Raw genomic sequence first — 25,596 nt, 5'->3', positions numbered from 1 at the left:
TAAAAAAAAAAAACATACTTCATTTTGTAATTTTTTCTTCCAATCTCCAGCTTTGGTAACACAGCTAAGGGTAAACAATATGTAGTCAGTAGTCAGCACTGAATTTAATTCAGTTATCTAAGTCACATATTTGGAAGAAGTAATAAATGTTCTCAATGGCAGTGTGTGGGTGTGTGACCCAAGAAAGCGCTGCACTGAATTGTAGTGGCTACAGTGAATGCAGGCCTGCAGTTTGGCATGCAGACACATGACCTGGCTGTCAGAATTTGCATTTCCATGACAGCTAACGTTGGCCTAAGTGCCCACCCACACAGATATTGCACCAATCAAATTACAGTAGTGACACTGTCCGTCTGTACCAAAGACTCATGCCCACTGGAGAACACTTGGTCTTCCTTACCTCCATGCGTCCCTCCTGCTCCAGCGGTTTCATCCCTGCAAAAATGTCTGGCTCCTCCTCCTGGTGGTTGTCAGTCAGCTGTCTGTCTGCTCCCTCCTCTGAGGCAGCACTCAGGTAGTATGCCTGATAGTCGTCCTCACCCACAACTTCTCCTTCTGCAACTCCACCTGCTGCCTCTGCTCCTTGGTTAGTTAGTCCACCTGCAGCTGCTGCCCCACTCCCTGCTGCTGCTCCAGCAAACACCCCTTCTCTACGGCCCCGCGGTAGCTTTGCAGATGTTTGAGTGGTACCTGATCTTGCTGTAGCCGTTGAGGTGGAAGGCTGGTTGCTGCCAGCCGAGTCTACATCTTCATCTTTGTTCTGGACAGGCTCTACCTCCAGCTCTGCTCCTTCCTTCTCTGCAGCGCTGGGCATGTCCATAACAACCAACACTGTCTCTTTGGAAGGGAAGCAAGGTGGAGCAGGCTCTGCAGCAGGAAGTGCAGCTGAGGCATGGCTGACACGCTTCGTTTCAAACATCTTGCTCCCCCCGCCGCTGTTGCTGTATTTGCGTGAGTCTCGGAGCAGTGGGCTTGGGGAGGGCAGCATCTCTGGTGGCGGGGGGAGAAACTCAAATGTATTGGAGGCCTCAGCCCCCAGAGCCAGACTGCAACCATCATCCAGACTGAGCTCTGCCAGATCCGGCTCCAGGGAGCTGTCCTCACTGCTGGTTCTTCGCTTGGCACTATTATGCTTACCTCCTCCTAACCCACTTGCTCCAGGGCCTCCCACAGGTGCCCCCTTCCCACCTCCCTGTGTCAGTTTCAGCTTCCCTCCAGAGGAGGAGCCTGGCCCTTTATACATGCACTTCCCTCCTCCATCTTCCAAGGACAATGAAACACTCCCGGCCAGACGGACCAGCATCCCTCCCCCTCCGCTCACTGACAGACCCTTTCTCTTGGTCAGTATGGTCTCCTTGGGTCGCACTGCCACCTCCTGTTGAGACGAGTGACCACTTCCTCTTCCTTTATAATCTCCCCCAGCTCCTCCTTCAGCTCTACCCGCTCCCCCTGCTTCAGGAGGTTCCCCACCCACTCCTGTAGCAGCTTTGACTCCTCTCTGGTGCTGCACTGCCCTGGACCAGCAGAATGTGGCACTCTTCTTATCAGCACTGCAGTAGGTGATGCCATCCAATGGGTAGGCCACTTCCCAGTTGAAATAGCAGGACTCAACAGCAGGCTTGAAGCCCTGGAACAGTTTATCCAGGGACTTGCGATGTTGTCCCCGCTTCACTATGTCTATAACTTTGAGGTGCCACTGCTTGAGCTGTCCTGCCAGTTCCAGACGCCTGGAAGAGATCGTACACAGTCTTTATTTGCAATCCCTACTTCATATTTACTCCTACCTTAAACATATCTTCAATGCAACCATTATGTAGTAAATGCCTGATATCACATTACTTTCCCATTCATGACCAAATTCTGTGACAGTTGAAGAAGTCTATAAGCAGTGTGTGGCCTGGTGTTAGCAGTCTGACCTGCAGGGGCTCATAGTGGGGTCGAGCACTGCCAGCCTCCATAGCACCACCATTTCATCACACATGCTGGCACAGGCATGAGCTGCCACCTCTGACTGGCCGTTGCTGCGCCCGGTGTGGCCGCTGGCACTGCTGTGGGACGCTGAGGTCCGTACACTGTACCACCAGCTGATGATCTGAACACACACACAGTCAGACAATTCAGTGAAAGGTGTCAAGAATTAACTGTAGATAACAAGTCCCTATTTATTGAAGGTCCATATATGAATTCTACATCTAATGTCAAAGGTCTGGAACATTGCCAGCACAATGCTCCAGCATAGATAAAATTCATTAAGTTATCAATAATGCAACAAAAACAAGCATCCTCAGCTAACTGTAGTATAATGTTAACTTAATAAGTAATATGGGCAACCTCAGTGGCGATTCTAGCACATGTGGTGCCCTAGGTGAGCAAATTTCTCCTTCAAACAGCTGCATTAATTCAAGTTTCTCACCAAAAGCTACATTTTACAAGATTACACTGAACATATCATGAGAACATTGTAATTTACCTTTGCCCAATACTCTCTTTTACTGAATAGAGCTTCACACTGTAAATTAATGAAACCACCCTGAGCTGTTTGTTTTGGCCACCAGTTACTTAGAGGCTTAGAGACCAGTTACTTACTAGTTCCTGTTGATTTCAACACGGATTTGTTCGTTTTTCATGTACTTTCTCTCCACATCCACTCCTCTCAGTAGTGTAGTGGTAGTTGAGTGGGCACCAGAGAGCTTTTATCATTTTGACATGATTATGATACAGCATATTTTGGGGTTCATGTGACTTCAGATAACTCGCCCATCCCCCCAGAGAGCAGGTTAAGTGTAACGAGATGGGGGCCGGGGGGCGCCAGGAACCCAGAAAAAAAGGCCTATGTCTTATTTAGTAAGCTTTGCTACATAGTTATGTTGTTGTGACCTTATGTAATATTTCAAAAATAGTAGCAGTAATATTACTGGTAAAAAACAGAAGATAAACATTTTGATTTTGTTTTTGTCCCCCATTTGGGCGCCCCCCATGGATGACAGCTCCCTTAGCATTCGCCTATACTGCCTATGCCATGGGCCGGCAATGGTCCACCCTGCACTGATTTGCTACTCAGTCCAGATCCAGACCTGCCCTGGCATATATAGAAGCTGTGCAAATTTCAGTCCTTTATACTCTTGATGTAACTGACACTTTGCTAAGTCCAGCCCATGGACGCAGACTGGCCAATCATAACATAGTATCAGGCCAGCTCAGACCAGGATCTCACAACAATACAGCTGTGCTCCATTGACTAATGCAATCGTTTCAGATTTCCTTCATTTTCAGGCTGGTTTTGTGGATTTCAAGCTAAATGTTGTGCCTGGGGCACATGTAATAATTATACTCATTACCTGGAGAGATTGGAAAAAGATATACGTTTCTTCCCAAAATCAAATCAAAATCAAACCCTGAAAAGTTAGCAAGCTAGCTACTGAAGGTCTAGCCCACTGAATGTATACACATGTTGCTTTTGCTTTTTAATGATTTTAACACTGAAAAAGACCTACCCCTGCTCTACCTGCTCTACAGAAACCAGTGAAGGGAAACAGGGAAACTCTGCTGATATTCAACCAGCTGTGTGTCATCACAATGTGCGCAGATGAACATTGTTTGACTTTGCCCGGAAATCCCTGCCTATTCAGCAGCAGAGGTCCGGGTGCACGGGTATCCGGGTATACAAGAACAGTTTTAACTTTTCAACTCTTACTTTAACTTCAACATGCTTATGTCTGTAGTTTTTAATCTTTGCAGTGGTTTACATTCGGCAGCTAAAGCTGATGTCATATGGGGAAGTACCTGTTCATAGGTGAGGCACTGTTCAGTGAGAATTTCAAGCAGTGGGGCTGCATTGCTGTCTCGTCTCTTGAACATCTCCCTGACAATGGACAGAAGGTTCCAGATGCCTTCTGGCTCTCGGCCCCTCAGAGGTCGCAGCAGGCACGCCCACTCAGCAGCGGCTGGCGGCTCCGTGGACGAAAGGTACATGGAGTTTACATCACTGTGGATAACACACACACGCACGCACGCACGCACGCACACAGCACTAATTTTAGTCAAGTAACACTACAATGCATCAATCAGGAAGAAAGAGGGAGTGAAGTTAAACAGAGTAGAAATAAAGAAAGCATCAACTACACTCCCTGTGCTGATCAAAATCAAGAAATATGTCAGCCAGTAGGAGGATATAGCTTTGTTTTGTATCTTTAGTAGCTTTTAGACAACACATGTTTAAAGGGGGCAGTGAGGTGTTTAAACATAGCCCTAAAATGTAAAAATATTCCTGCTAAAGCCTTTCAGAAATGTAAGGACCATTATGTGAGACAGGTAATGTGTACCTAAAGACGACAGGTGAGGGCCCACAGAACTTGTGCAGAGTCTTTTTGATGTTGTCGCTGAGGGTAGACTCATCTAAATACCAGGTGCTTTGGTCAGATGCCGAAGGGCCTGCTGTCGGGTCTACACACACACACAGACACACAGACACAGACACACACACACACACACAGATCATATAGTAATAGTTTGAGCTGTCACTCCCTTATTTCCACAGGAAAGTCTAAATTAAATGATTGTAAGCTTTCCTTTGGTGATAATATCAGACAGTGCACATCATGACAGCTCAAGCTTTTGGTCTTGCTGTATATTGTGATTACTTCAACTGTACCTGGAGCTCCACACACGGTGTTAATGGCAGTGGACTGAGAGGACAGCAGCTCATCCAGCAGCCGTTGAGCTGTGGGTAGGATCTGGCGATGCAAAACAAATAAATGAATAACAAACTTGCTTTGTCAGATATACAGCATACAGCATGGAAATATTTTACTTTCATTTTGTTCAATAGTTTGGTTAATCAAGTTAAAGGGTAAGTTTGGTGTATTTCAACCTGGACCCTATTTTCCAATGTTTCTGAGTCTGAATGACTAATGGGAACAAGAATTTTTGAAACTGGTCCAGTGTTTAGTGAAAAACAGGCTGCAATGCAACTATTCAGGACATGTCTGCACTGTCAATTTACAGTACATCTGCTAAAAGTGCTTGTTTTGACACTGACATGCTCAGATTATTATTCTTAGTCTCTGACAATTTATGGAAAGGATCCCTACACAGAGTGACCTTGTGTGTTAAAGAGTAAGATCCTTTTTGTTTAACCAGAAAAAGCCCTGAAACCGCTATTACCAAACTCCATTTAAATAAACAGTAATTGTATCATCGTAAAACACACTTTGTTCAGAGACAACAGAAACTAAATAAACCTACAAAAACTATCTTGTTTCTTCTTTTCACTGTTAAAACAATCATGAACTATGGTTTGCTTGATATAAACCATAAATTCACCAGTTAGATGTCAAACTATGCTGGTTCTATACTATCTATAAATTACTGTTTATTTAAATGGAGTCTAGTGGGTTTGGCAATTGCGATTTCGGGGCCGGGTCTTACCCTTCAAAAAAAAAAGTCTATCTCTGTAGAGATCCTTTCTGGAAGTTGTAAGACTAAAATAATAATCTGAGCCTGACAGTGGCACTTTTAATGGGTGTACATTGGAGGATGTGAAGATGCCCCGAGTGTTTACATTTAGGGATGGCCAGATCCGATATTTGGATCGGTATCGGCCACCGATATTAGCAAAAAACGTGCATCGGATCAGACTGCATGGAAAAATGCCGATCCAAGAACTCTGATCCAGTTTTTCACGGAGTCCGATCCAGGTTTTCCAACCAGCCCAGCACTCCGCGATTCAAGCAGTCCATTCCAGTGATCCACTCCAGCTCTTACTATCAATCCACCAGGCCAGCATGCAGACAGCAGACATACACGGAGGGTAGGAAGAGTAGCGGTCAATTTAGATAACTGACTATTTGTTTTCTGCTCTGGTTTTTTGAGAGTGATATTTTTATTCGGTTTACACTCTTACTGTTTAAGTAAAGAGCACTGATGGCATTGTTTTGGGCACAATTAGTAAAACTGGAGCCATGGATGGACTATTGCTTGTTTAAACAGTTGTACAATATTGTGTGTGGTTTTTTGTCCCCTCTGTTGGTCCCAGGAAACAGCAGCACCAGGCTGGCACTGACTACTAAAATAACTGAAAAGAAAAGGCTGCATTGTTTGTTAAATGTCAACAATGTCTTGTGGTGTTAATCTTTTTTTTATTTATTAGGGGGCCAAAGCACAAGTGTGTGGAGTCTTGCTGCTATTTTAATATCAATATTAGACATTTTAAAGATTTCTTGTGTTGATTTATTTTCTATTTATTAAGGGGCCAAAGCAGCCAAAGCAAACCAGCTATATTTTTTATTTAATGTTAATGTTCAAGTTTAAAGTTTGTTTATTTTACCCTGTTAACAATAAACGGGTCAGTTTCTCATACCAACTGTTGTGGATCATTCTAACTAACCCGATTAAGTAGTTGTTCTTGTTACAGCATTATCGCTTGATCAAACCTTTTCTAACATGACTGACAACAAAATAAGTGAATATGTATCGGATCGGTATCGGCCAAAACTCAAGGCTGTAATATCGGTATCGGATCGGAAGTGGAAAAAGCTGGATCGGGACATCCCTATTTACATTGCAGCATGTTTCTCTGCTGTTGGCTACACTCAATACTAGGCCAACTTAATAAATTGTTACTCTCATTAGTCACTCAGACACAAAAACATTGGAAAATTGGGGCCAGGTTGAAAAATACCAAACTTACACTTTAACAAGTGGTTCAGGACATAGGTAGACGTTACCTGCTGAGGCAGCTCACTGATGAGATACTGGGCGAACTTTTGAAGCTGGTCCCTCTGCAGCCTGGACAAAGACTCAGAGACCGGGGCTCTCAAGCACACTGCTGATGCCTACACACACACACACACACACACACACACACACACACACACACAGTCTAAAGTGAACACCAACACCCAATAACCTTATTTAGCAAGCAAACAAGTAAGCACATCTGTGTACATTTTTCAAAAAAAAAAAAAAGATACGTTTAATCCTTCCAGGCATTTTTTATTTTATCTCAAGCTCAAGTCTGCCAGAGAGGCCTTTGGTTCCCTATAAACTGCCCTCCCTTAGATTGCAGCGTACTACTAGATATATCGTTTATTGTCATATTGACTTTTTTTTTCAATTACCGGTAACTGATTATTATTTAATTTAAAAAAAAAACATCATGTCCATCATAAATTCCCAGAGTCCACAGGGATGTGTTTTCAATGGCTTATCTTGTGTGTCCAAAGGTCCAAAATAACGTTAATTAAAAAAAATAACTAAGACTGATGACACTGATACTAGACTAATCATTTTGGCTCAGACCCACTTCCTTCTCCTCTGATTATGATGATGGTATGTCCTGTGGTCTCTGAATACTTTTGTTTGTTTTTCTGTTGATAAAATAACATAAGTGGGTTTAATGAAAATGTTACCTTGGATCATAGACTTTGCTTTTGTAAACACAAACTCACATTGTGGATCCTGAAGAGGCAGAGTGCCACCACATGGGCACACCATTTGGCCCCAGCGCCACAGGTGCAGCTGCAGGAAGTGATGCGGCAACGATCAAACATGACCGCTACATTGTAGGCCCCTTTAGACTGACCGGTCTGACTGGACACCACCGTAGCACTGAGATGGAAGCCTGGTATAAGAGAGACAGTCACAGGGAAACAGACAAGCACAGAGTTATGGAAGACAGGAGGAATGGGTTGGGCAAAGAAACAGTAACATTTTCTTAGCTCTTTCTTCAAGAATTGACCACAGTGATTTCTTCATCTAAATCATCAACGTGTCTCTTAGACCCCATCCCAACTAGGCTACTTAAGGAGGTCTTACCTTTAGTTAACACTCATATATTAGATATGATCAATATATCCTTATTAACAGGCTATGTACCACAAGGTAGCTGTAATTAAACCTCTACTAAAAAAGCCCACCCTGGATCCAGAGGTGTTAGCCAACTATAGACCAATATCTAAATTTCCCTTTAAGTCAAAGATCCTTGAGAAAGTAGTCGCAGACCAGCTGTGTGATTTTCTCCATGATAATAATTTATTTGAGGAATTTCAGTCAGGATTTAGAGTGCATCATAGCACTGAGACAGCACTAGTGAAAATTACAAATGACCTTCTGATTGCTTCAGACAAAGGACTCGTCTCTGTACTTGTTTTATTAGACACTATTGACCATCAAATTCTACTGCAGAGACTAGATCACTTAATTGGCCTAAAAGGTTCTGCACTAAGCTGGTTTAAATCTTATTTATCTGATCACTTTTGTTAACATTCATAATGAATCATCCTTACGTACTAAAGTTTGTTTTGGAGTTCCGCAAGGTTCTGTGCTCAGACCAATCCTATTTATTCTATATATGCTTCCTTTAGGTAACATCATTAGAAATCACTCTATAAATTTCCATTGTTATGGGGATGATACACAGTTGTATTTATCGATGAAGCCAGAAGAAAGTAATCAATTAACTAAACTCCATAACTGCCTTAAAGACATAAAAACCTGGATGAGCACCAATTTCCTGATGTTAAATTCAGACAAAACTGAAATTATTGTTCTTGGCCCCAAACAACTCAGAGACTCTTTATCTGATGACATAGTTTCTCTAGATGGCATTGCTCTGGCCTCTAGCACTACTGTAAGAAACCTCGGAGTAACATTTGATCAAGATTTGTCTTTTAATTCTCATTTAAAACAAACCTCACAGACTGCATTTTTTCATCTGCGTAATATTGTGAAAATTAGGCCTATCCTGACCCGAAAAGATGCAGAAAAATTGGTCCATGCTTTTGTTACCTCAAGGCTGGATTACTGTAACTCTCTATTATCAGGTAGCTCTAGTAAGTCCTTAAAAACTCTGCAGCTAATTCAGAATGCAGCAGCACGTGTACTAACAGGAACTAAGAAATGAGATCATATTTCTCCTGTTTTATCTTCTCTGCACTGGCTCCTTGTAAAATCCAGAATTGAATTTAAAATCCTACTGTTAACTTACAAAGCTCTTAATGGTCAAGCTCCATCATATCTTAGAGAGCTCATAGTGCCATATTATCCCACCAGAACACTGCGCTCTGAGAACGCAGGGTTACTCGTGGTCCTTAAAGTCTCCAAAAGTAGATCAGGAGCCAGAGCCTTCAGCCATCAGGCTCCTCTCCTGTGGAATCATCTTCCTGTTATGGTCTGGGAGGCAGACACCGTCTCCACATTTAAAGGACAACTTCGGTATTTTTCAACAAGGGCTCTATTTCCCCATGTCTATGTGTGCGTATGATTCATGGGTACCACTCGTTCTAAAATTGGTTCCGTATTGAGCCGCGAAACGAGCTAAAATGGTAATGGGGGCAAATGAGTCCCGTATAAAAGTGCTTTTTTTCGCCACTGACCGGCTCAGATCACCAGTGCTATCTCTGTAGATAGCATATTGTAGCGGCCCTGGGGCAGTGGCAACTGTGAATGAGTGGAGTCAGCTGTCAGTCAGTGTTGGAGCAGAAAGGCGGAAGTTGTCCCCGCTTGGTACTGTAAATGAGTATGTGTGTGTGAAGTGTGTGTTTTTTCGCCACTGACCGGTTGGTCTGCAAGGCGCAGTGTCTGGACAGGAGCGTTAGCATCCATTTGTAGCACAACTAGCCACAACTTCATAATTACTTTCTTTCGGCTCAACACTCTGACCAGGCGTTCTTGTTCCTGGCTTCCCGCTGTGGAGTCAAGGCTTTTGTGTGGCAAAACTGGATGTGCCGGGACTCCAGGACGTACACCACTACTGACCCAAAAGCACAAGAAAAGTCGGCTCCAATATGCTCAAAACCATATAAATAAGCCACAGAAGTTTTGGAATTCTGTTCTGTGGAGCGATGAAACAAAACTGGAACTTTTCAGGCCTATGGAATAGCGGTATGTCTGGAGGAAGAAGAATGAAGCATATGCTGAAAAGAACACCCTGCCTACAGTGAAGCATGGCGGTGGCTCAGTGATGCTCTGGGGCTGCTTTGCTGCCTCTGGCACTGGAAACCTGCAGCGTGTGGAGGGCACGATGGATTCAGTCAAGTATCAGGAAATCTTAGGTGAAAACATCATGCGTCTGTGAGGAAGCTGAAGCTTGGGCGTCATTGGACCTTCCAACAGGATAATGATCCAAAGCATACCTCAAAGTCCACCAAGGCTTGGTTTCAGAAGAAGAAATGGAAGATTCTAGAGTGGCCGTCACAGTCACCTGACTTGAACCCCATAGAAAATCTCTGGTGGGATTTGAAGAAGGTGGTTGCAAAACGCACACCCAAGAATATTACTGAACCGGAGGCCATTGCCCATGAGGAATGGGCTGAGATTCCTCAGGAACGCTGTCTGAAGCTGGTGTCTGGCTATGCATCACGTTTGCAGCAGGTCATAACAGCAAAAGGGTGCTCTACTAAGTACTGAAGATGCTTATCATGAAGGGGTTGAATAATTTTGAGACTGCAGTAGTCATTAAAAGTAGCATTTTGTGTTGAATTTGGATCAAAACCCTTGTAATATTGGTTTCATTGAACTACTTAAACAGTTCTTGTGTAATCTGTTTATTGCAAACAGCTGAGAAATTGTATATTTTACCAGTAGGCCTAATATGCAATGGGAGTTGAATAATTTTGATTGCAACTGTATATATGCAGTACAGGCCAAAAGTTTGGACACACCTTCTCATTCAATGCGTTTTCTTTATTTTCATGACTATTTACATTGTAGATTCTCACTGAAGGCATCAAAACTATGAATGAACACATGTGGAGTTATGTACTTAACAAAAAAAGGTGAAATAACTGAAAACATGTTTTATATTCTAGTTTCTTCAAAATAGCCACCCTTTGCTCTGACTACTGCTTTGCACACTCTTGGCATTCTCTCGATGAGCTTCAAGAGGTAGTCACCTGAAATGGTTTTCCAACAGTCTTGAAGGAGTTCCCAGAGGTGTTTAGCACTTGTTGGCCCCTTTGCCTTCACTCTGCGGTCCAGCTCACCCCAAACCATCTGGATTGGGTTCAGGTCCGGTGACTGTGGAGGCCAGGTCATCTGCCGCAGCACTCCATCACTCTCCTTCTTGGTCAAATAGCCCTTACACAGCCTGGAGGTGTGTTTGGGGTCATTGTCCTGTTGAAAAATAAATGATGGTCCAACTAAACGCAAACCGGATGGGATGGCATGTCGCTGCAGGATGCTGTGGTAGCCATGCTGGTTCAGTCTGCCTTCAATTTTGAATAAATCCCCAACAGTGTCACCAGCAAAACACCCCCACACCATCACACCTCCTCCTCCATGCTTCACAGTAGGAACCAGGCATGTGGAATCCATCCGTTCACCTTTTCTGCGTCTCACAAAGACACGGCGCTTGGAACCAAAGATCTCAAATTTGGACTCATCAGACCAAAGCACAGATTTCCACTGGTCTAATGTCCATTCCTTGTGTTTCTTGGCCCAAACAAATCTCTTCTGCTTGTTGCCTCTCCTTAGCAGTGGTTTCCTAGCAGCTATTTGACCATGAAGGCCTGATTGGCGCAGTCTCCTCTTAACAGTTGTTCTAGAGATGGGTCTGCTGCTAGAACTCTGTGTGGCATTCATCTGGTCTCTGATCTGAGCTGCTGTTAACTTGCGATTTCTGAGGCTGGTGACTCGGATGAACTTATCCTCAGAAGCAGAGGTGACTCTAGGTCTTCCTTTCCTGGGTCGGTCCTCATGTGTGCCAGTTTGGTTGTAGCGCTTGATGGTTTTTGCGACTCCACTTGGGGACACATTTAAAGTTTTTGCAATTTTCCGGACTGACTGACCTTCATTTCTTAAAGTAATGATGGCCACTCGTTTTTCTTTAGTTAGCTGATTGGTTCTTGCCATAATATGAATTTTAACAGTTGTCCAATAGGGCTGTCGGCTGTGTATTAATCTGACTTCTGCACAACACAACTGATGGTCCCAACCCCAATGATAAAGCAAGAAATTCCACTAATTAACCCTGATAAGGCACACCTGTGAAGTGGAAACCATTTCAGGTGACCTCTTGAAGCTCATGGAGAGAATGCCAAGAGTGTGCAAAGCAGTAATCAGAGCAAAGGGTGGCTATTTTGAAGAAACTAGAATATAAAACATGTTTTCAGTTATTTCACCTTTTTTTGTTAAGTACATAACTCCACATGTGTTCATTCATAGTTTTGATGCCTTCAGTGAGAATCTACAATGTAAATAGTCATGAAAATAAAGAAAACGCATTGAATGAGAAGGTGTGTCCAAACTTTTGGCCTGTACTGTATATGTAAGGAAGCTAGATAATCAATTTATATTGACTTACGAAGAGGGGTGGGATTAATTAAGTTTTTACTTCAGCCCACTCCTTTTCGGACATGTAAACTCAGAACTGCTGAGTGCGTCTTTGTTTTTTGTTTATGTAATATTTTTGATATTATATTATTATTACTTATTTATAGTTTAGTTTTCTAATTTAGTGGCTTAATACTTGTTCTTGTTGCAAATGTTGTTTTGCTTTCCTTGTTTTGTTTTCTTCTGTTTGTTTATTTATTTATTTGTTTACATGTTCGAAATAAAGATTACTAAACTACTAAAACCGTTTTATATTTTCCGTTTACTTTAATGGCCGTGAACGAGTCAGAAAACAGCTTAAAACTAATGTTTCAGACTGCTGGTCTAGTCTGTAAATCGTTTTAGTTATTTTCCCTGGCCCACAATGATGCAAAAATGCATTTGCCAGTGATTAGCTAAACTGCATATTACTGCAGTGATGAAACAAATCCATGCCATAATCATTTTAAGTTTCAAGTCAAGTACTGAAAAAAGATACTCATTCTCCAGTTCAGGTGAGGGGCTGCTATGATATACAGTAATTAAAGTAATGTATGTGTTACAGCAATGCTTTTGATTTTGAGGTCCAGGATTTTTCTGTTCGGGCAGCTGACAAATAGGGTCTATAATAGTTTATTACTATTATTATTGTTGTTATTATTAATGCTGTTGTTGTTGTTATTATTATTATTATAATATATATATATATATATATATATATATATATATACATACACACACACAGTGTGGTGACATGGAAATTAGACTAATTTTAAAATATGTCATTGTTATCATTGTTTTTAAGAGATAATGATTGAATACAATTATTTAAATATTAATGAGACACGTTTTTGATATTTATTTTTGGGTAAATTAATTGTTATATTAATTGAGTGATAAAAAGTGTTCTTAAGACAAATTAGTTGTTAGATTAATCGAGAAAAAAACAATCAATAGGCGCAGCCCTAGCAAATGATATTGTATACACTTATCGCTTACTATAGAAATGAAAGCTGTCTCTATGAGTCTATGTATGGTAAGAGGTACACCTCAACCCACCGATCTGCAGGGGGTCTTTGACCGCTCTGATCCTGTAGAGCTGTTCTCCACGTTGGAATTCATCTGGACTCCCATTAGCCAGGCAGGAATATAACCTGTAGCAGGAAGAGGACAGTGACAGACAGAGAGACAGAAGAATCACCAAGAATGGACAGCAGAGGTGAGAGAGACAGGAAGAGAAAAAGATATAGGAAAGGTGTAATGGAAAGATAAAGAGAACTAAATCAGTAGGTAAATCATAAAACTAAGTATATCCATGTTTATGTCCTGTTTATCAATCTATCCATTTCAGGGTGCGTGGTGTGTTATGACTTATCCCAGCATACCTTGGGTGAGACGTCAGGGACAACCAGGATAGGTCGGGAGTCTATCTGTGTTCTGTCTGTGTTTATTTTTCAAAGTAAAAATTCATTTCCAGATATCTTCTTTCTCCAAAACATAAGATGATGCTAGAATATTAACAAAGATGCTGGGTAGCCTTGTTCTTCTTCCACTTGTTATCTGACGCTGTACGTTGGTGTGTGACATCCTACTCTGTCTATGAAATTACTGTATGCTTCCATCAATATGCTGGAAGTCTGCTATGTGTCTTTTAAGACAGCCATACTATCTAAAAAGAGTGGCTAAGGACGATAATTTTATGAGTGTGTGATGAATTAGAGAGAAGTCCATGGCTACACAAATTCGATACAAAATGCAAAGAAAGGGTTGGGTTCTGATAGCCAGTTCCAATTTGGATACAGTTCCTGTGTGGCCAAAGACTGTTTTCACCTCTCTGAACTCTTTTTATAAGAAAAAGGTAGGTAACGATAGCAGGTTCCTCATCTTTAGCTGGTGGTGGTTCTGTCAGTTCTCACAAGTGAATAATAATGCAGTAAATAGCATAAGTAAAAACAGGTGAGATTACATTTTTGGCTGTTGTCAGCTTATGTGCTCTCTGCAGCTGGTGTGTGTACTCATGTATGATGTAAGATGAAGGAACATAAACATAACCATGTATCCCCACTGTATCATATAAGAGGACTGTGTATTTTTTTTTTTTTTTTTTTTTTTTAAGATATTTTTTTGGGAATTTTTTGCCTTTACTGGACAGGACAGTTAAATGTAAAAGGGGGAGAGAGAGAGAGAGGGTATGACAAGCAGCCAAGGGCCACAGGCTGGAGTCGAACCCGGGCCGCTGTGGCAATAGCCTTGTACATGGGGCGCCTGCTCTACCACTAAGCCACCAACGCCCCAGGACTGTGCATTCTTATAGTTCAAACAAGAAATGAGTTTTCTCAACTGAAACAGCCTAAATGTAGTCTCTAGCTAAAAGTATGTGGAAGCAGTAGCATTTAAAGTGGAGTAGGTTTAAGGGGATTTAAAGACTCTCCGTTGTTTACATTCTAAAAAAAAAAAAAAAAGGTTGAAAGAAGCTTAATATTTTAAAATGTATGACTGGTAAACAAACAATGGAAACAAAACAGATAAAGCAGGAATGTCTTCAAAGATCTGAACATTTTGATATTTGAATACTTTTGTGGCTGAAAGTATGTAAAAGTAGTTAGATGCCAAAAGCATACGGAAGGTAGAATAGGAACTAGAAAAAAATGCATTTCCTGCAGAAAACGTGTGTGAATGTTGAGAGCTGAAATTAATTCAAAAGTATTGCTGAAAATGCAGAAATACAAAACTAATCACCTGAAATATCTGAAAATCTATCAAATTTGGAAGCTGAACTGCATGACCTAAAAAAGCTTATGCACTAATAAGCTGATAAGCATCTTAATCACCTATGTATCCAGCTGTAGCCATGGTTGCCATGGTGATGGTAACTGGAAAGTGACTCCTCGGTCACATTTAATCTCAGAGGTTCAGTAGAGGTGCACCAACTCTTGCTCATCGGTCAAACACCGTGACTCCTATCGCTTTAATTTTGGTTTCATTCCTTGCAAGACAGGACAGCCTGGTGAACACAATGAAATTTGTGTGTGTAGTGCCAGAAATGTGAGTGTGAGAGAAGGTTCGAAAACTGGTACAGTCTGCTTTCTTCCAGAGATTTGTGGTCTCAGTTAAAAGGCAGGTAATGGAGTTTCTTTCACTTTCAGGGATCACCGCGCCAAAGTTGCAAATTTCTTTGTTTTAGGCACACAGGTCTGGGTTGTGTATGTTTGTCACTGATTTTGTGAAACTTCATCTTAAGGACAGACATTAAAAAACAGCATTTCATTCACCTCCTAGCCTGACACAAGTCTCCACTTTCTGGACACCCCTCCTATAAATGTATCTCATATTCTTAAAACTGTCTGTAACAGGACTGTTTTTTGTCACGAGTTGTCTGTGGACATGTTCTGATCAGGTGTTCCAACATATTTTTACAGCAGTTGCTGGTGTTAGCCTCGACAATTAAATAAGTCAATTGCAACTGTAGCAAGATATACTTCTTTTCTAACCATTTCTTGAAAAATCATTGCAGACCGACTACAGTGCATTCTCTGTACTGTCTGTTGCTGATATGAGAACAAACTAAATTATTTTAGTTTTCAAAAAAATATGACATCAGCCTGTACGTAATGACAAACAGGACATGTAGCATTCATGGCTGGCCTGGATTGGCTTGATCTGGCCATAAAAGCATTAATTTATTTAGACTCTTCTAGGACAAATAACATAAACTTCTCTCATGGTGCATAGAGCTTTGTCAACAGAGGGAGGAAAGACATGTTTCTTTCAGAGTATATTCCACACAACACTGGCTAGGGACAGAATTGCTTGGGCTGATTAATATCACCATTATCATGAAGTTCAGTTAATATCCAAGTTGCTTAATTACTCAGAGAACACGTGGGGAAACCCTGTCAGATTTCTGAATGGACTGGTAAAATGAAAATACAGAGCTTCAGCTCTATTATATTTTAGTTCTAATTATTTTAAAATAACAGAGCACAATACATTAACAAACACATAATATGTACCTGCAACCCTACTGGAAGACATCATTGTTAGAAAGAGTCACACACGCACATCAACTCCGTACCAGATTTTGCGGTTTTGAATCAGTGTGCAGGGCGTTGTCTTTTCAATGATTATCACAGAGGCTTACTGTGTTTTAAACAAACATTTCAACAGATCTCTTTTCTCTTAGTAAATGGGTGAGCTGGCAGGGTATCAGAAAATTCAACTGTCAACAGTTCACAGGATTGCCAACCAGCACATCCCTAATAAGACATTAAGTAAAAAGAAAAGAAAAAAAATCAGTGCTCTCACCTGATATCCTCCTCATTCTCAGGGAAGCTCCAGTAGGCGATGCGGAGCTGGAGTTGTTCTGGGACAGGCGGGTAGACCTTTTCCACCACCTCAAACGGGATGTGGAACGCTACCTGTTTCGCTGACAGCTCCACCAGTGGAATCACCTGACCATCTGAGGAAGACCACAAAAGAGAGAAGGATTAGCTCGGTCGGCCGGCTGGGAAAGAAAAGACTTCAAGAAGACTGTGCATTAATGTTCCTTCACTCGAGAGCACATTATTGAAAGGCGTGGGTTGATTGACCTCAACTACCTGACAAGAAGTATCAAAGAGTAACTCAACAGCATGCTGAACTGTTTCAGTTCGTTTTACTGCTAAAACAGGTTGGATGTGATAATAAGTGAGTTCTGTTGCACCTGTAACCACATCCAGCAGTGTTTCCATATACTGACACATCATTCACTTCCACATAAGTGCTTCAGGGTGAGAGATTTAACCACTGGAGGTTAGCAAAAACAACACTTTCAGCTTTTATCACTCCTTAAAAGCAAGAATTATTCAAATCTAGTCGGGTCAATATTATATCTACACCAACTGGTTTTGGCAAGGTCCCCTACAGGTCGGTTTATTAATATGTTTTAACCACAATATGATCTCGGGTCAATCAGCTGTGATCACATGGTGCATCATCAACATCTCATAGAAGAAAAGGTGCTGCTCTATTCCACCATGGCTGATTTTTTAAATAGTGGAACATCATGCTACTGACTGTATTACTGTTCTAAGTCTGTTTGTGTCTCTTCAGGTTCACTGCATTTTAGAACAATTCTAATTATTCTCTGACATATTTGGATCAGGTCTGACTGTCATGGGTCCTGTTTTGAATCTGTTAGTATTTATGCATATGCATAAGCTTTTCACAGGTTTGTGTGACATGGAGTTCAAAGACTTCTAAGGAATGCCCATTTGAATACAATGATCCTCATACTTTTTCTCTTACGCCAGCCCTGAGACACAAATAGAGGGTTGAATGTTTGTAGAAAAAATAAAAAGACAACAAAGGTTAGAGGTTGAAATTTCTACACCAATCCAACACGTTGAAAAGCAGGTAGAGGAGATGATTCAAAGCCGTAACTTGGGCTGCAACTGATGATTATTTTCATTGTCAACAATTATTTGCCCATCAGTGTTTCCAAAAGCCCAAGATGACATCCTTAGATGTTGTTTTGTTCATACCCAAAATTGTTCAGTTACCTGTCAAGGAGTAAAGTAAAGACACCAAAACATGTCCACATGTCTAAATTAGACGCCTGGTCTGGTTGCAATTGACAGTGCAGTTCATTTTAATACTCAACTCAACTCAACTCAACTCAACTTTATTTGTAAAGCACCTTTCAAACAAACATGCAGCCCAAAGTACTTCTCATGGCAAAATTGGAATGACACAGACACAAAACAATAACATATTAAAACCAACCAAAACAGAACAAACTAACAAAAACATGACTAAAACTAGATAGAAGAGAGTAAATAAATAAATAAACCAGAATAAAAATCAACAGGAGAGATGACAGAAGGTAAAAACCAATGGTTAAAACTTAAAAATCAAGACAGTAATGTTACTCCACATTACAAGCCAGATTAAAAAGACAGGTCTTTAATTTATATTTCAAAATACAGAGAGAACTCACCATTCTAATATCCAGAGATTGAAAATTCCACAGTTAAGGGGCATAAAAACAGAAAGCGCTCTCACCAGTACTTTTATGGGACACATGAGAAGTAGTAACACATTTAAAAGTAAAGCAGTGGAGGACCTTAGTGATCTGGCTGGAACATAAAATGATAGAAAACCACTGATGTATGGAGGGGCAAGGTAATTCAAAGCTTTATAAACAAGTAAAAGAACTTTAAATCAATTCTAAAAGATACAGGTAGCCATTGTAGTGACTTCCGCAGTGGGGTAATGTGATCCATTTTCCTTGTTTTAGTCAACACTCTGGCTGCAGCATTCTGGACTAGCTGTAGTTTTCTTATTGACTTTTTGGGTAGTCCAGTGAAAAGCGAATTGCAGTAGTCTAAACTGCTGGTAATGAAAGGGTGAGTGTGTGTTTCGGCATCTTTCTGGGTTAAAGCTATAGTGCGTAACTTCTACAGGTCTGTAAATGTCCGTTTCACCCAAGCCACTACTAGAGGAGATGACACAATGCTGATTAAGCCGATCGGCTCCTCTAACATCTCGCGGTATTTTTCAATATATATCATTTTTAGTATGCGTGTAGACCGGCGACATTCCCGCGCTGGCGCACAGGAAATGCTTCCTCACAACAAGAAGGGAGGGGGAGGAAGAGCGGAGAGTGTCATAGAGGTAGAGCGCAGGTAGAAAGAGAAAGCAACATGGTGGAGACACGGTTCAGAAGTGGATCCTACCACAAAGGCAAGTGTTACTCTGTGTACGGTGTGTGTGGCGACTGGCAAGTGTTACTCTGTGTACATGGCTTATTAGTTGTAATAACGCATTATCCACTGGGGGGCGACAGAAGTTACGCACTATAGCTTTAAAAAGGGTCTGACCTTAGCAATTTTCCGAAGATGAAAAAAGGATGTTTTAATGACCCTGTTAAAATGAGAATTAAAATTTAAAAGTTAGTAATATCAGTTTTAATATGCTTGCAAAGGCCACCAAAAATTAAGTGCAGTTTTTCTCTTGCTGCTTTTGGTCAAATTAAAATAATCTCAGTTTTTTTCTTCATTCAGCTTTAAAAAGTTTTTACCCATCCATACATTAATGTCAGTAAGACAGGCAATGAGAGCAAACAATTCTCTCTAAAATTTTGCTAAGAAAAGGTAGATTTGAAATCGGTCTGTAATTATTTAAGTCTGAGAAATCTAGATTGGATTTTTTGAGAAGACGTTTTACCACAGAGGTCTTGAACGCTGTGGGAAATATGCCTGAAGTAAGTGAGGAGTTTATTATATGTGTTGTTTATTGAGAGAGGCTTTGTAAGCAGGATTTAATTCCTTCCTACCAACAGCTTGGTTGGGATGGGGTCTAAAGCACACGTAGTCGACTTTACTTTGCAGACGGCATCTTCTGACATCATGTTAAAGAACATTATAGATGAGGGCCCTTGGGCAGGGAGATCCCAGAAAGTTTGACAGTCCACATTTACAATACTGGCTCTGATAAAAGCTACTTTCTCTTTAAAAAATGAGGCAAATTTGTTGCATTTTAGAGTCGATTAAGTGTTATTAAGATTAAGAGCTGGTGATTGATTGAGAAGACTGTCTATTGTGGAAAAAAGCACTTATTTTGGTTATCTGATATAATCTTTGAGAAATGGGCTTGTCTTTCTTTCCTGACTGCATTATTGAAAATTGAAACTATATTTAAAACAGTCCAAGTGAACATGTAGTTTGGTTTTCCTCCATCGCCTCTCTGCGTATCTACAGTTTCTTTTAACATGATGAACTGCAGCCGCTTTCCATGGTGATTTGCAGATTAAGTGCTTGTTCTTAGTTTGCTGAGGAGCAACTGAATCTGGCGAGTGTCTTAATTCATCATTAAAATAATTTGCAAGGTCATCAACTTAGCAAGTAGCTGATGGAGCAGAGGTGTTCACCAGATCTATAAATCTGTTAATAACTGCATTGTTGATGTTACACTTCACAATAACAGTCTCGGGGCAGTCTTTTGATGTAATATGGGTGGTGTGAAAAAAAACCCCACAAAAGTTCAGAAAAGATCAGAAACAGGGACCTTGTCAATGGATGAAATGTCCACATCAATCAATCAATCAATCAAACTTTATTTATATAGCACTTTTCATACAAAAATAATGCACACAATAAACACACACACACACTTATAAATTGAGACAGACTGTAATTGTAAGGACTAAAATTATAACAGGAAACGCGAGAGCCGGCGGCATGCTCCGTAGCAGGCATTACTGACAACGATAATGGATGTAAACATCAGCGCCAGCTTGACCGGTGGAGATGAGGAACAGAAGCTAATGCTGGTTGGATAAACCAGGGAGTAGCCAAGCCACAGCAGAAACGAAAGGCGAATCCTGCCGGTTATGGGTTGAACGGGGGGTCACAGACACAGACAGAAATACGTATTCCTGTCAAATATGGCAGCCATAGTGCTCCGCGGCGCAAGATAATGGCTTACTGGCGACCGAGAAGCCCGGCTCCAGGTCCAAGGATTCATCATCGGTGTCATGACTGCCCAGAAATACCTGAACAGCCAAGCCGTGGCAGCACACAGGTATGTGACGTGTCAGAGGAGAAACAAACCTCACCGCACTTTAGGGACTGTTCTTTACTTATGAAGGGACTGTTCTTTACTTGTCAGGGGAGGAGGGTGGCTGGTTGGTTTTTATTTTATTTATTTATTTTATTTTGATCCCCCCTATGTTAATCACTTATTGATGCTGTTTTTGAAGTATGAATAAGTCGATAAGTAATTTATTCCATTGAAATATCATTGATGTATTATAGAAAAGTGATTTATCTTTTTATAAATGACAAACACAGAGTGTAGCAAACACAGAGAAATAGTCTGACATGCTGTCAGTGATAATCTGCTAGTCATCACAGTCCATGGTATCAACTAATAACAGGAGATGTCAGATTCTGCCCCTACATTGCACGTTATTTTATTCTGCTTTATGTTTATATTGTACAGCGTTATGATAAACTTTATTCCAGACTCAACTCCATATAAGATACATACAAAAACACAGACAATACAATAAAAACAACACAACAAGTAGGTTTAAAACACTTAAATTTTACTTAAAGTTCACTTCACTTAAAGTTTAAAACTTTTCCTCATTTTTATATTGATCCCATCCAACAAAATGATGTTCATTCAGCAAGTCTTTTTTTGGTCCATGTCTAAAAATAAATACATTTGACATGTGATTTTGTTGTTGTTTGTCTTTTTATTTTATTTTTGCCAGTGCCATACAGCAACAATGCTTGGGGATGTGGTCTTTTACAAATTTGAAAATACTGTAAGAATGTGACTTTTATAGAATTGGCTTCTTTATTTTATAATGTAATGTCTACATCAACAAATGTTAACCGTAGAATCGTATCGAAACATATCAAAATGTATCGTTCCTACACTGTATCGAATCGTATCGAATCGTTTTGTATTAAAAATACATCGTTTTTTGAATCGTATCATAACCCATGTATCTAGATACATATCGAATCATCTACCACAGAGAGATTCCCAACCTTACTCTCGCTCTTCTCAGCAGAGGGTGCCCTGTCAGCCCTGCGCTGACAGTGACAGGGCGCATCTCTTTGATCCGAAGTGACACAGCCCGTTTGCTCATGCTTCAGGGTTGTTCAATAGAGTAATTGCAAATAAATATTATTTTAATATGTAACTTTTGAAATGTTCACAAGGGCTTTCATAAATTCCTACAATGTTGCGGCACTGCTGCCTTTGCGGGTTAAAAGTTAATAACAGTGACTTGAAGTGAGGAGGAGCAACACTGAGCAAATCTGATAAATAGGTAGGACCAATAACCAATAAATGGATCTTAAAATCAATTCTGAAGCACACAGGAAGCCATTGCAGAAAATTGGTGTAATGTGTGCTCTCTTTCTGGTCCTTGATGGGCAGCTGAGTTTTGTAATAACTGTAGCGGAGCAATGTTTTATTTTGGAAGACCAGAAAGTAGAGCATTATAGTAGTCAATTCTGCAGGTGATAAAAGCATGCATTAGTGTCTCTGTGTTGGCTTGGGAAAGAACGGTCACACTCTGGCAATGTTCTTAAGATGATAAAATCCAGTTTTGGTTATACAGTGGGGAGAACAAGTATTTGATACACTGCCGATTTTGCAGGTTTTCCCACTTACAAAGCATGTAGAGGTCTGTAATTTTTATCATAGGTACACTTCAAATGTGAGAGACGGAATCTAAAACAAAAATCCAGAAAATCACATTGTATGATTTTTAAATAATTAATTTGCATTTTATTGCATGACATAAGTATTTGATCACCTTCCAACCAGTAAGAATTCCGGCTCTCACAGACCTGTTAGTTTTTCTTTAAGAAGCCCTCCTGTTTTCCACTCATTACCTGTATTAACTGCACCTGTTTGAACTCGTTACCTGTATAAAAGAGACCTGTCCACACACTCAATCAAACAGACTCCAACCTCTCCACAATGGCCAACACCAGAGAGCTGTGTAAGGACATCAGGGACTAAATTGTAGACCTGCACAAGGCTGGGATGGGCTACAGGACAATAGGCAAGCAGCTTGGTGAGAAGGCAACAACTGTTGGCGCAATTATTAGAAAATGGAAGATCTCACCTCATGGGGCATCAATGATTAGGCAGCAGCACTGAGCAGCAGCAGCAGCACTGAGCAGGATAGATAAAACAATTACTACATTTTTAAGTTAAACAGGCATAAAAAATTTCATCTGTCGCTATTGCTGAGAGCTGAAAAGAGACTCTGGCTGACTTATGGGGGCAGATTGGCAACTCAGGAGGAGAATGCTTGAGGATACAGACTAGGCCTGCTGCATTAGCAGCCACCACCACAAGGCCTCTCCTGCAGAAACCACCACCAGGCCTCTCCTGCAGAAACCACCACCAGGCCTCTCCTGCAGAAACCACCACCAGGCCTCTCCTGCAGCCACCACCAGGCCTCTCCTGCAGCCACCACCAAGCCTCTCCTGCATCCACCACCAGGTAAGGACAGCTAGGCTAGCTCGGGCTTCAAGATAATGGGTCCAAAGAAAAACCAAGCCGAGTCCAAATCTGAAGATGAGTATGTCTCCCTTGAGCAGGTAAATGATCTACTGTCTAAACAGAAAGAACTGTTTACAGCATTACTGCTCCAGCAACTTTCAAAGTTTTGTTAAGGTGATCATGGGCTCCACCAATAACAGACACGACTCCTTAACAAGAGAAGTCCAAGAAATTAAAACCAGTATTCAGTTCACCCAGAAGGAAGTGGACGAAATCAAAATCAGTAACACGAAGCAATCTGATCATGGTGCAGCCATGCAGTCAGATATTATGAAAATATGTGACAGTCTACTAGCTATGACAGATAAACTGGAATACCTAGAAGGTCAATCAAGGAGGAACAATCTGGTCATAGAGGGATAGCAGAATCTCCCGGGGAAACCTGGGCTGATTCAGAGGAGAAGGTCAAAAAGATCTTTGTGGAGAAACTACAGCTACAGAGGGAGATCGAGGTGGAGAGGGCCCACCGCACAGGGAAACCTGCAATGGGTGAAAGACTCAAGCCAACTGTAGTGAAGTTTGCAAGATATAAGGACAGAGCTGCTGTACTACAGAGGGCTAAGAACCTCAAAGGAACAAAAATCTTCATAAATGAGGACTACACAGATGCAATAAGACTGAAAAGGAAAGAACTGATTCCAAAGATGAGAGCAGCACGTGAGAGGGGGGACATTGCCTTCTTAAGACATGATAAACTGATCATCCATCCTCGAAGCAGCACACCCAAGCAGTCAAATGACAATTAAGACATGATTAAATCTAGAACTCTCTCTCAGGGACACTCTCACTCCTCATGGCTGAATCTTCTGTTAAACACCAAAGATTACAGAGAAAATGTTTAAAAATTGCACACATAAATATTAATAGCATTAGGAATAAGATACATGAATTAACTGAAATTCTTAATAATGATAATATACATGTATTGGCAATATCTGAGACACACTTGGACTCTACATTTGACGATAGTGCCTTAAGAATTCAGGGGTATAACATCTTTAGAAGGGACAGAAATGCACATGGAGGAGGAGTTGCATTTTTTAGTCAAGAACATATTCCTGGGAGAATAAGAAAGGACCTAATGTGTTCTGAAATTGAAACAATATGGCTACAAATTCAGCTGCCTCACTCCAAACCTATGCTGGTTGGTTGTTGTTACAGACCCCCAAGTGCTAACAGCATTTATTTAGATGAAATCTGTCAAATGATTGAAGATATCAGTGTTTTGAGTCTGGAAATATATTTAACTGGGGATTTCAACATTGACTGGTTCACTAACAATTGCTCACAAAAAAAACAAACTGTTAACTACTACCAATTCTTGTGGTTTTCATCAATTGATAAATAAACCTACAAGGATATGTCATAAGTATGATGGTATCACTAGCTCGACCTGTACTGATCACATATATACGAATGCACCTGAACTTTGTCTAAAATCAGTATCGGTTCTGATAGGGTGCAGTGATCACAATCTTATTGCAGTTGTCAGGAAAGCAAAAATTAAAAAACCTGGACCTAAAGTGATAATGAAAAGATCATACAAAATGTTTAATGAGGAAAACTTTATTGAAGAAGTAAAGAAATTGAACTGGGAGGATGTGCTAAAGGAAAATAATCCAGATGAAGCTCTGTCCAGGTTTGATGAAATTTTTGTGCCTGTAATTAATAAGCATGCGCCTCTCAAAAAGTTCACAGTCAAGAATATTCAGTCACCCTGGCTAGACAATGAGACTAAAGAATACATGAGACAAAGAGATCAATCGAAGAAAACCGCAATGACTACAGGTTACAGGGACGACTGGATCATATATTGTAAATTAAGAAACCATGTTACTAAATTAAATAGACTTAAAAAGAAATTATATTATGAAAACAAAATTATAACATTAATAATGATGGCAAAAAAGTTTGGAAAACACTAAATGACCTACTGGGTAGAAACACTTTGGATACACCATCATTCTTGGAAGTAGATGGCAACTTCTTAATGAAGCCAAATGATACAGCAAACTATTTTAATACATATTTTTTAAATAAAGTTGAAAAATTAAAGGATAATTTGCCCTCTATTGACAGTAATGATCATATATCTGGCCTTTTAATAAAATATAGTATTATGAAGAATAAAGATTGTATATTTAGTTTTGATAATGTATGTATAAAAAAGGTTGAAGATATTATAAGAACTTGCAAAAACAAACCACCCGG

The 25,596-nt window shown here is 40.6% G+C and overlaps 1 protein-coding gene across 2 annotated transcripts in view; it reads right to left on the bottom strand.

Annotated features, from left to right (window-relative positions):
* zswim8 (zinc finger, SWIM-type containing 8) overlaps window positions 1-25,596 on the bottom strand; it is a 133,665-nt gene that overhangs the window by 62,615 nt on the left and 45,454 nt on the right. For both annotated transcript variants that reach the window (XM_078160824.1, XM_078160825.1), the window contains exons 2-10: window positions 16,615-16,768; window positions 13,369-13,463; window positions 7,449-7,621; window positions 6,726-6,833; window positions 4,652-4,733; window positions 4,323-4,443; window positions 3,784-3,985; window positions 1,917-2,092; window positions 401-1,727 (exon numbers count right to left, since the gene is read on the bottom strand). In XM_078160824.1, the coding sequence (XP_078016950.1) occupies window positions 401-1,727; window positions 1,917-2,092; window positions 3,784-3,985; window positions 4,323-4,443; window positions 4,652-4,733; window positions 6,726-6,833; window positions 7,449-7,621; window positions 13,369-13,463; window positions 16,615-16,768 (2,438 nt within the window). The remainder of the gene's footprint in view (window positions 1-400; window positions 1,728-1,916; window positions 2,093-3,783; window positions 3,986-4,322; window positions 4,444-4,651; window positions 4,734-6,725; window positions 6,834-7,448; window positions 7,622-13,368; window positions 13,464-16,614; window positions 16,769-25,596) is intronic.

Source organism: Epinephelus lanceolatus, chromosome 17, assembly GCF_041903045.1.
Source record: "Epinephelus lanceolatus isolate andai-2023 chromosome 17, ASM4190304v1, whole genome shotgun sequence".
NCBI lineage: Eukaryota > Metazoa > Chordata > Actinopteri > Perciformes > Serranidae > Epinephelus > Epinephelus lanceolatus.
This window is presented reverse-complemented; position numbering and strand designations above follow the sequence as displayed.